Genomic DNA, 12023 nt, shown 5'->3' with positions numbered 1-12023 from the left:
CGTACAGAATCTCATATGACATTTTACTATCTAATAAAACAAATGGTATTTTGTTAATCAAATATCCAGTTGTAAGAATACATTTGCCCTACAACTCAGTATGTAAATGTGCTTGAAAGCACAAGGCTCTTACCACATTGAGAATGTGTCGATACTTTTTTTCTACGCATACATTTTATTGAGGTGTCCTAATACTAGAAGTTTGATGCAAAATTTCATGTTCAGCAAAATATTCATTCAAAGACGCAAACTCAATACCATTACTATCCTAACAATTTTCACATCTTTATCAAATTGTCGTCTAACCATTACGATAAAATTTTTAAGAACACAAGCAACCTCATCTTTTCTATTTAATAAATATATCAACACTGCATAAAAATAATAATCAACAACTATCAAGAAGTAAGCAGTTTCACAAGAAATAGGTTCCCTATAAACTCTCAATAAATCACAATGAATTAAGTCAAAACTTTCTTTAGCTTTATAATCACTAGGAGAAAACACTTCTCTTGTTTGTTTAGCTCTAAAACAAACATCACATGATTTATTATTGATACTACTACTTATACTAGTACTATCAACTTTAGAAATTAAATTCACCATCTTAGAGTAGGGATGACCCATTCTTCTATGCTAGAGCTTAAAAGATGCAACACCAATTGTCTTGTAAACATCAATAGGAGTCACTCATTTGAGAAAGTAAAGCCCCTCGTGTTATTTACCGACTCCAATCAACATCTTTGAATTGTAGTCCTATATAGCAAAAAATTTATTAGTGAATTGAACAATAAAGTTAGAATCATTAAGCAGTTAGTTCCTTCTTTTAAAACTATTGTCTCCGCTCCATCTGGTAATCCAACAGAACATGACATAATGTTGCGCAAGTCACTTAAACATGCATTAGTCTCGATTATGTAATGTGAAACCTCTGTGTCAATAATCCAAAATAAAAAATTTTACTTACCCGTTAACCTCTTGTTAACATCAATTTTGTGTAAGTTTAATATGCTGAGCAATGTAGCCCACTGTTCGTCACTTAACTCATTGATTCCTGTTCTATCAGAGTTAGTCACAACATTTCTCCCACCATCAACTCTTGGCATTTGAAATGCATTGGCTCGAGCAGTCCCTTCGCATCCTCGCCCTCCACTAGTGCTCTATTGGACATTACGTCCATGTGCACCACCACGATTACCAATGGTTGTGTATGGGCTGTCACCCCACAATTTCGGATAACCAATCAGTTGAAAGCCATTATTAGTGTCATGTCTCTTCCACTTGCAATTTGAACAAACCACAATCTTGTTTTTTTCATCCCCTCTAGAGTTTCGAACACTAACCTATACTACAAAACTCATGGGGTTGTCTCTTTCTTTTTTTTGCTTGTGTCATGGTTTGTATTTGTTATTGTTGTTGTTGCACAACCATGGCATGAACTCGATTCAGATTTAGCAGAGGTTTGATGCTTAAGATATTGGAATGTACTATTCTATATCTATCATTTAATCCCATAAAAAATTAATGAACTCTTTCTTCTTCTCTTTTTTTTTTCTAATTTAGTAGTAATATTACATTCGCACCTAGTGCAGTTACAAACTAGGATTGAATCATAATTGTTTAGTTCGTTTTAAGGAAACTTGAGTCGATCGTAATTGGTGAGTATGCTTTGTCCTTCTTGTTGTAGTTTGCAAGATCTTATCTCAATTTTTGCGAACGTGGACCATTCCTAATGGAAAATCTTTGTTTGATCAAAGTATGGGTTCAATGGTGTTAAACACCCATGAGACAAGCATTTAGTTAACGATCCACCAATCTTCAAGTTCTAGTGAATCATCATTTGGTTTCTTTGATAGTTCCATCAACAAAACCATATTTTTTTCTTGGCTTGTAATGCAGTATGCATAACATGTGCCCATTCATCATAATTCTCACATTTCAACTGAACTTGGGTAATTATATTGCCTAAATTGTCTTTCAAATTCAATGCATAAGATGTTGACATTTTTTTGTCGGAGCCTATCTCTCCTTGCTCCGATACCATGAAAAGATCAAGTAATTTGGGACATAGGTTTTTCTTATCCTTTTATTCTCATGAGTGGTGAGTATATATAGAGAAGAAATATATCAAGAGAATATTTACAATTAATAAAATAATTATACTAATGTATAAAATTAAGAAAAATATTAGGATCCAAAAGCCAAGGAGAATATCATTATCATGATCATGCTAAGAATCTCTACAATATTATCTAATAAAAAATTTTAAATACTCATTAATTTTTAGTTTTTCGAATTTATCATAAAACTAATACAACCTAATAATAAAAATCTTATCTCATTATAAAAATATTGCACTATTAATGGATGTAACTATCTATATAAAAAGAGTGTGTTTATGAATATATATCTAGGTAGAGTTAATTGATAATCTAAGTTATCATGTGGTATTTAACGTTATATTTAACTTTTAATAGAATTGATAAAAAAATATTACGTGTTAATAAATTTAATGCATGATGTATAAATTAATAGTATTAATAGTTAATATTAATAAAAATATATTACGTTAAAAACTTTTTAAAAGTACATAGATTAATCTGGATAAAAATAAAGATATAAATTAATTTAAACAGAAATAAGTTTTGCAAAAAATATAATTATTATTTTAGCCAATATATATATATATATATATATATATATATGCTAAAGTGGGAAAAGCATAAGATATAAATTAAGCTTTTTGCTTTTTGATTTTTTTTAAGCCCCCAAATAGGGCTCGCAATTGTTCGAACCTGTAAGCTCTTAGATGGACTGGATTAAGAACAAAGAAATGAAGAAAGCTAAACACAAAAGATATTTATAAGCCCGGCCCACCTTTTTCCGTAAAAATAAAAAATATCAGATATTTAAGCCACCGGAATCCTTTCCCAATCCCAATAAATAAATATCTCCCTGCACTCGTCCTGTCCCTTCATCGTTAAAACCCTTCTCTCCTTCTCCCAAACCCTGTAAACCTTATCCTGAAAACAGATAAACAAATTAGCCATGTCTCTCTCCGCCTCATCCCTCGTGCTCCCTTCTCCCAACCCGAAGACCCTTCCCCTCTGCAACTCTAAACCCTCCTCGCTCTCTCTATTCTCTATCGCGTCATTATCCCACAAGCTCTCCGTAAAACCCATTTCGATTTCTTCTTTCTCCTCCTCTTCCCCTATTAAATGCTCTCACAGCTTGTCATCTCGGTTTGTTCGACACGTTGCTGTTTCCTCCGACTACGACCAGGAGGAGGATTTGTTGAGCGATGAAGGGGATGAGCCCAGCTTCTCTCCTGACCTTAAACTCTTCGTCGGTAATCTTCCTTTTAGTGTTGACAGCGCCCAGCTTGCTGGATTGTTTGAAACCGCTGGAAACGTTGAGATGGTCGAGGTAATTCGACATTTTCCCTCTTCTTTTCCTATATAAGTTTTTGTGATTATTTACTTTTGCTTTGGGTTTAGAGTTTCGTTTTCTTGTAAGGTTTTGCTGACTGTATCTTGTTTGTTTTGCTGGCTCTATGTGCTTACTTTTCTTAGCAAAATTAAGAACTGATAAGATTTCTAGTTGATTTGGGGGTCTTCTTTTTTTTTTTTTTCCGGAGAGATTGTTTGGAAGAAAACCGCGTGTCTTTCCAAAAAGCACTATAAGTTTATTGACTGGAGATTTGGTCGGAAGATTTGTGAATTATGGGTGCTGATTATTGAGATTTTCAATTGCTGATGTTGCGCCAAAACGAGTTTACCATCATATTTTAGTATCTTTGGTGTCTATGGAAGTTACTGTTCTTATGTGCCAATTTATTGTTTTTGCAGGTAATTTATGATAAGGTGACTGGTAGAAGCAGAGGATTTGGTTTTGTTACCATGTCTACAATTGAGGAAGTAGAGGCAGCTGCTCAGAAGTTCAATGGCTATGTAAGGGTTTCTTTAATTGGTTCCTTTATCTGCCTGGTAGCTTTTATCTTCCTCTTTGAGGAGGTTTGTTGCTCTTTTTAATTGTATGCTAATATCGGGGGAAAATGGATAAAAAGATACAGCTTGAGATTGTATGTTTGTGTTGTGCCATTTTTTTTCAACCTGCTGATTCGTGTTGAATTGTGGCATCAATAATAATTTATGATATTTCTTTGACAATTCTATTTGTTTAAGTGAACTTGATGAATGCCTTCAATGTCTAACTTTGAGAAGAAAGAGGGATTTTTGCATTTGTTTTTTCTTCATTTTGACTTCAGCTAGAATTCAAATCCCGATCTCTATTGGTTCGCATATTAGGAGCTTCATTCTATCTTCTGAGTGTGCCTAAGTATGATTCTTCGATTCTTGCAGGAACTTGAGGGAAGACCATTGAGGGTGAATAATGGACCCCCTCCATCCCGGAGGGAGGATTCTTTCTCTAGAGGGCCAAGAGGTGGCCCATCTTTTGGTGCTTCAAACGGATCTTCAAACCGTGTTTATGTTGGTAACCTTGCGTGGGCTGTTGATGATTTGGCACTTGAGAACTTGTTCAGCGAGCAAGGGAAAGTTCTTGAAGCCAAAGTGGTTTATGACAGGGAGAGTGGTAGATCAAGGGGTTTTGGGTTTGTGACTTATAGTTCTTCTGAAGAGGTTGATAATGCCATTGCATCCTTGAATGGAATTGTAAGTTTATTTTACTTTTCTGCTTGATTATGTGCATCTCTGAAATGTTGGGGACAAATTCCGTATTGTGATTCATGGTTTATTTTTGCTGTGGCTTCTGCAACTAGTTTGTTACACTTCATTTTAGATTTAAATATACAGAAGGTCATATCTATATTTGATGTTTCCAAATTGGATGGATTTAGGAATATCAATTGAGGATGGGTGTTGTCTCTCTAGATGTAATTCTAGCACGCACACATCCTCATGCCCGTATTTTATCAGTATCCTTTCAGAATGCACACTTTTATCCTAGTTTGACTATCCCGTCACTCAACTTTTTAATGTATTTGTCTTGTCCAGGCTCTGGATGGCAGGCCAATTCGAGTCTCTGTGGCAGAAGCTAAGCCACCACGACGATAATTTAAGTGTGATTTGGCTTATGTAATGCCTAAGCAAATTCTCAGGTATAATTCTTTCTTAACATATGCACAATTCATGCCGTTGCTTTAGTAGAGAGATTTATGGTATATTATATCAACGAAATATTGGGGTTTTTCATATTCTGTTCCATCAAACTGTATTCATTTCCTTTCTTTATCTTTTAATCACATTCTTAATCTTATTTACATTGTTCTTAAGTTTTAGTGGGATATGTTCTGTAATGAATTTTTTGTTGTTTCTCTATTCCTTGTCATTGGACTGGATTTGAATTTCTTAGTCGTCTGGTTAAGAAATCTCGAGGTTTTTGAACAGGTACCCGAAATATGAGCTCGGACAGTGCATGGAAAACATGGAGAACATGCTACGTGCACCTGTTGCATCTGACTTTGTAGTCAGCTGCTGTCTTTTGAGTTCTGGCTGTAGATTGTAGGAGGCTACTTTCACCCAGGGCACCTGACATTGTGGCCACCTGCTGTGTTTTGACATCTGCATGTAGATCAGAGAGGGGTGGTCATGTCTCTAGTATTTTCAATTTATGTTATGGATATTGTGATTGGTTTCAAGAAACTGATTGGTAGCTGAATATTTAACTTCAATGGGCAGTGTTGCCTTATTTAAGATAAATTTTTGTTCTTGCTTTTTGCGATTATTTGTTGTGGTAGAAGAATTTTATGATAATTGAATGAATTGCAGGCTAATAAACTTGGAAAAATCCTCCAGGATTGATGACTCTAAAATAATGTAGTTGCTTGGATTGGTGAAAGCATTTCTAAATTCTCATGCGAAGGTAAGTAAGCTTGCTAAATTTCTATATTGGTTGGAGTGCTTGTGTTGATGATTGTAGGGACCCAATACACTTGACTTGTAATTTTGGTTAAACAGCCCATCAGTGACGGAGTCAACAAGGTGATCAAATTTGCTGTTGTTTTTTTACAATATAGGTTAAGCATGGGAGCACTCTGGTATTGTGTATGGTATTAAAGAACAAAAACAGGATCTTAGAGTCTAGTTCAAAGTGGTGGAACATTGGTTGGACGATCGGTGTGGGTCATTCCCATAGAGGTGATCTGGGTTGGAGCAATTTCCGCTAAATAAAAAAAGTGGTCCTGTGATTCCAAGTGACGTAAAAACTTCAAACATGAAAAATTTTGCTTATAAAAACTTCAACATGGTGCATTGTAATTATCATAAAAACTCTGTGAATCTTTTTATTTACCAGAATGAAAAACAATATCGTCATGCATGTTGTTGAACCTAAAGTCTAAGAATTTATTGTAATTGACCGATTTATGAAAACCCAGTTAATTTATTATTAACAAGTTGGATTAAGAGGGTGAAATCAACATTTTATCCTTATCGACTTTATTCCCTTCTTTGTCTTTGATTCTCATGCCATCAAATTAGGAATTACCAAGAAGATCCTACTGGTAATGAATTGGGGTCGTTCTATTTGTCGGAAACGCCTGAGGCGCGAGCACTTTACAATTTTTTTAATCAAATGCAAATTAAATCCATGTTTGACTAACTGGGAATTTAATTTAAAAAACCAAAATTTCTCCAGATATTCTCACTTTTGTTTACCATGCACTACCATACTCTCTGCCAAGTTGCAAAATTTTCAATGAACAATCCTACAGAGACAAAAGCCATTAATTTGAACTTCTCTTCTTATTCCCCGCGCACATATATTTATATATATACTCTCTTTTGTTTTTTGTCTGTTGCATTTTCTTCAAGACATTTTTTTAAGCTCCATTGCCAGCTTTACATTTGAAGTCACCCCAGCTCAAATTCTGGCTCTGATGTTTATATCTCCTTAGCACAGGAACTTTTCATTCTACAGGTATTGTGAGTTATAATCCCATGCACGCACTTCCCTCTTTTGTTGTGTTCATTGGTGATTTTTCTTTTCACTCACTATGTCTCTTTACATTCATGGTATATAAGTATTGCTTCTCTATTTGTCATGAATGATTTTTTCCTTCTCCGTGATATCATAAAGTACACGTGTGTAAAGTCCTTGCTGCTACACCTGAATCAATATATTACTTTCTTTACAAATCTACTAATTGGACTTCTTGCATTTATTATATCTGTACTCTAAAGATGTTAACATTTGGCCAAAAAAAGCAGTGGTGCTTTCAGCATCTCACAAGTTGCTACAATTTTCACATGATTCTAAACGGCATAAGTGCAGAAAGTTACCAAAATTATGTGGCTGAGATTTTGAATATTCAATTGTTTTCTGCTAATGATGCGCTGGTATTGTGTGTCATGGCAGATATAAAGGCACAGATTGCACCTGCACCACTTTGTATTGCTTATTCCAATGGCTTCTGGCAGATCAAAATCTATAAGGTACATTTTCAAACCTTAAAACCCGTATTACTAGTTTATATGTTGGCATGCAACTTGTCTTTTATGATTATGTAAATTTCAGATTTGAAGATGACCCTGAGGTCGCAAAGCTCACGCCATCGCAAGAAGATCATTCATTAAAACTGAGCACGAGTAAAATCAATCAGAAGGCAGCTGCTGAGCTGCAATTGAAGAAGAGTGGCAAGCAGAAGAACAGCAGTAAGAAAAGCAGTAATAGTTTGAAGAAAAGAGAGCTTCTGAGAGTATTCTCAGAAGACTATGAGGCAGTCAAGAGGATGATACTCAATCCTCGAGGATCTGCTGTTAACAGATGGAACGAAATTTTCTTGGTAGCCTGCTTGGTTTCTCTTTTTGTGGACCCCTTGTTTTTTTACTTGCCAAAGACTACAGAGAACCTATGTGTCATTGTGTATAAACCACTTCAAATCACTCTTGTGGTCGTTCGCTCACTTACTGATGCATTTTATTTTACTAAGATTTTTGTTCGACTCCGAACGGCTTATGTGGTTCCTTCGTCTCGTGTATTTGGGAGAGCCGAACTGGTTATAGACCCTTCTAAGGTAGCTTCAAACTACCTTTACAAGCACTTTTGGCTTGACATGGTGGCTGCCCTACCCTTTCCACAGGTAATGTAACTCTCTTGGCATAAGCCTTTCAACTGTGTCTCCAGACTTGGATTTAAATGCAATTTAGTATCTTCCAATCTTCTAACTGCTGTACAAATTCTTATATATTCTCTTGCTGTGTCTGGTTCTGATATATTCTTTTCTCATTTTTCTTCTTCTTAAATCTTAATTATTTCATATGTATAAGTTAATCATAATTTATATAAGTAGGAGTTAACTCTACATTATATTTAATTTTAAAATAATAAATTTTTATATTCATTTATTAAAGATGGATCATGAAAATACCTAACTTGAATGGGGTGAATGTTGTTTTCATTTAACTTTTTTTTTTGTTTAATCGTCTTCTCTATAGCTAAAATTTGAGCAAACTGAACCTCATTGATGAAAAGGAATTGGATAAGCTTGCTCTTGGAGCAGCTGGTATAAATAAGCTGCTTTTATGCAATTTTTAGGTGTTGCTCGGGACTGCAATTATCCCCCATTCAAGTTGTACATCAGCATTCTTTACGAGAATTATGCTACGCATAATCATCATGTTACAGTATCTTGTGAGGCTCTACCTTATTTTCCCACTTTCATCTGAAATAATAAAGTCTACTGGAGTTATGATGGAAAAAGCATGGGCTGGGGCAGCTTATAATCTGATGCTCTATATGTTGGCAAGCCATGTAAGCTTACCATATAAGAGATAGTCTTTTCCTTTTTTTTTCCCCCTAAATGTCACTCCTTGGGATTCATGACTTCATGACATTAGTTGTTATCCCTCTTTAAAAGGTTATCGGAGCTTGCTGGTACCTGTTATCAGTTGAACGACAAGAAGAGTGTTGGAGAGAAGTTTGTAGTCATCAACAGATTGATTGTCATCCTGGGTTTTTTGATTGTCGCTTTGACGGTGAACCTAACCGAAGTTTTTGGCTGAAATCAAGCAATGTCTCTAGCATATGTGATCCAAGCGGTGAAATATTCGGGTTTGGCATTTATGCAGATGCAGTGAGTAACAGAGTTACAGGGTCAAGGTTTGTCAACAAGTACTTATACTGTCTTTGGTGGGGCTTGAGGAATCTAAGGTAACTAAAAACATTGATCCTATGTACATGTTAGCGCAAAAGGAAAACAGGGTATCCTGCTTTCGAGATATGCAAATCTGACTTATATTTTCTCAACTTGGCAGCTCTCTCGGACAGAACCTATTGACCAGTAGTTATGTTGGAGAAGTACTTTTTTCAATTGGTATTGCGATTCTTGGATTGGTGCTTTTTGGGTTATTGATTGGTAATATGCAAGTAAGTGTAGGCATTTGATGGAATACTCTTAAAAAAAAATTCAACTTTGCATTGCATATATCAGAAAATATCCTGCATTTGTATTTTTGAAGATCTAACTTGCATGCATGGTTTTAATTGAAAGACCTATCTCCAATCTATAACTGTTCGGCTAGAAGAGTGGAGGGTTAGGAGGACTGATATGGAACGATGGATGCATCATAGACAGCTGCCGCAGGAATTAAGGCAGAGCGTACGGAAGTATGATCAGTACCGATGGGTTGCAACTAGAGGAGTTGATGAAGAAGCTATTCTGAAAGGCCTACCTTTGGATCTGCGGCGAGACATCAAAAGGCATCTTTGCCTTGATCTAGTCCGGCAAGTAAGTTGAGCTTACTAGTACTACTTGTACTCCATGAAAAACTTTAGCATGAAAGATCAGCTAAAACTATTGTTGTGAATGTGTGACAGGTACCGCTGTTCGATATGATGGATGAGAGGATGCTAGATGCAATATGTGAAAGATTGAGACCTTGTCTTTATACATCTGGATCTTGTCTAGTTCGCGAGGGTGATCCTGTCAATGACATGCTTTTCATTCTCCGCGGCCACCTGGATTCCTACACCACCAATGGTGGCCGCACAGGCTTCTTCAACTCCTGCAGAATTGGTGCCGGCGACTTCTGCGGTGAGGAGTTGCTAACCTGGGCTCTTCACCCTCGACCAACTGTGGCCCTTCCATCCTCCACACGAACCGTCAAAGCCATCACTGAGATTGAAGCTTTTGCTTTAGTTGCAGACGACTTAAAGTTCGTGGCATCTCAGTTCCGCAGGCTGCACAGCAAGCAACTAAGACATACATTTAGGTTTCACTCGCCACAGTGGAGAACATGGGCTGCCTGCTTTATACAGGCAGCTTGGTTTCGGTACAAGAGAAGGAAAGAGGCAGCTGAGCTGAAGATAATGGAGGGTTTAGCCTCCAAGTCTCAACAGGCACCAGAGCCAAAGGCCTCGAGCTTTATAGCAAGCACGAGGGGGGGACGAAGCAAGCGATGTGGATCAGAGTTTGATATCCTAACCTCATTGAGGAAACCAACTGAGCCTGATTTTATAACCGAAGAGATATAGATGAGGAGATTAGGAGGATCAGTTCATGCGTACGAAGTTATTTGTCACTTGCAGGGACTAGATGATTGGTTCACGCCAATAATAGATTACTGGTCAAGTCTGTAAATGTGAATTTAACAAATGGGTTTTTTGTATGAACAGCTTAAAATTGAAAATTACAACCTAGTAAATAGAATTTTGTTTTGGTTCGGCATAATTTCAATTAAGGCCATAAGCCTACTTGCTTGCGCGCAGAATGGGCCATCAGTTTATGTGGAATGAATGGGGTTTCGTTCTGGTCCAAATTGCCTTTTGTAGAATGGGCTTGAATTGTAAATAAATATGAAGGACGCAAAATTATATCACAAAACATTTTTGACCTGTTCATGAGTGGTGATATATAATTATCCAACCAACCGAACCATCATTTGAAGGTGTGCGCGTATAGATTGCTCATAATACCATATGAGTCTACGTGATTGAGTTCCAGAAATCCCATTTTTGTGGAAACCTCTGCAGTGTACGTATATCTTAATTAAGTTACATGCACGCCGTGTCTTGATAATTAATTATGCGTATTTGTTAATTAATCTTTTTAATTACTTTATTTGAAGCTTTTAGATTTTTCTTTTCCCTGAGAAATGAACGAAGCTTTAAGACCGGAGTAATCAGTTCGCTAATATTTGTGATCGGCTTAATGATTTTAGATACCCTTTTCTAAGTCCACCATCTTTGACTTGAATCCTAAGATAAGAGTTATCAGTTCACTACATGTATTTCTTATGTATACATACATACATACAATGTACAGCATGTGTGGTGGACTAATGAGAGGTTGAGAGGATATAATAAATGTTAACTTTGTCTCTAGCACACACATATATATATATATATATTAATGATCGTTCCTTCGCAAATTAGTTTTCTCTTTCTCTCAAATTATATGTTTTATATAATGGAAAGCTTTGATGTCCTTTTAGTCTTTTAAGCAAAAAAGACGTTGTTTCTTGGGCGTTAAGTTTTTAATTTCACGTAGGTTGAAACCTCATATAGTTTTATATATATATATGCATGTTGTAGTGGGTTAATCATCACAACGTGAGTCTGCATGGATTCTTTTTCTTTTTTCTCTTTAATGTAGAATCCTATGTAAAAACATTATTTGATATATATATATATATATATTAAATTTAACTACATCCCACTTTTAATATTAATATTATATACTTTCCATATAATCTGGAAACTAATGATGTTTTATGTAATTGATGGTGTTTGAATATATATGGAGGCAGACCGTAAATATGTGTCTGGATATATGTATGCAATTATAAATTGTTTCCGAATAACAATAGTTTGATGGACTTTGTAAATACAATTAGTACATTTAAAATTTATAAATTTATAAAATACTTTCAAACATTCTAAAGAATATATTAAATTATTTATAACCCGTGAAACATTAAAATTATTTGCATATAGGTTTATATTATAATTATTTGTACATACATATAGTTGAAGTTTGATGATGAGTGTTTCTTTTATTGCGT

General features: G+C 35.6%; 2 protein-coding genes across 4 annotated transcripts; both read left to right on the top strand.

Annotated features, from left to right (window-relative positions):
- The first annotated feature begins 2944 nt into the window (after positions 1-2944).
- Positions 2945-5745, top strand: LOC110811207 (RNA-binding (RRM/RBD/RNP motifs) family protein). The gene is made up of 5 exons (XM_022037623.2): positions 2945-3426; positions 3849-3950; positions 4362-4673; positions 5016-5119; positions 5409-5745. The coding sequence occupies exons 1-4, from the start codon at positions 3049-3051 to the stop codon at positions 5073-5075; spliced, it is 852 nt and encodes a 283-aa protein (XP_021893315.2). The 5' UTR covers positions 2945-3048; the 3' UTR covers positions 5076-5119; positions 5409-5745.
- Positions 5743-10690, top strand: LOC110811206 (protein CNGC15b-like). Of its 3 annotated transcripts, XM_088209552.1 has the most exons (9): positions 5758-5883; positions 6834-6939; positions 7378-7454; positions 7537-8101; positions 8557-8772; positions 8879-9171; positions 9276-9387; positions 9512-9748; positions 9838-10690. In XM_088209552.1, the coding sequence occupies exons 3-9, from the start codon at positions 7426-7428 to the stop codon at positions 10492-10494; spliced, it is 2109 nt and encodes a 702-aa protein (XP_088065678.1). In that variant the 5' UTR covers positions 5758-5883; positions 6834-6939; positions 7378-7425; the 3' UTR covers positions 10495-10690. The 3 variants fall into 3 exon arrangements, with proteins under 3 accessions (XP_021893314.2, XP_088065677.1, XP_088065678.1); XM_022037622.2 differs by lacking the exon at positions 6834-6939 and having other exon boundaries at positions 5743-5883; XM_088209551.1 differs by having other exon boundaries at positions 5745-5883; positions 6038-7454.
- Positions 10691-12023: the final 1333 nt, after the last annotated feature.

The sequence above is a fragment of the Carica papaya genome, chromosome 8, assembly GCF_054855325.1.
Source record: "Carica papaya isolate Zhongbai chromosome 8, ASM5485532v1, whole genome shotgun sequence".
Taxonomy (NCBI): domain Eukaryota; kingdom Viridiplantae; phylum Streptophyta; class Magnoliopsida; order Brassicales; family Caricaceae; genus Carica; species Carica papaya.
Note: the sequence above shows the minus strand (reverse complement) of the source record. Positions and strands in the feature narration are given on the sequence as shown.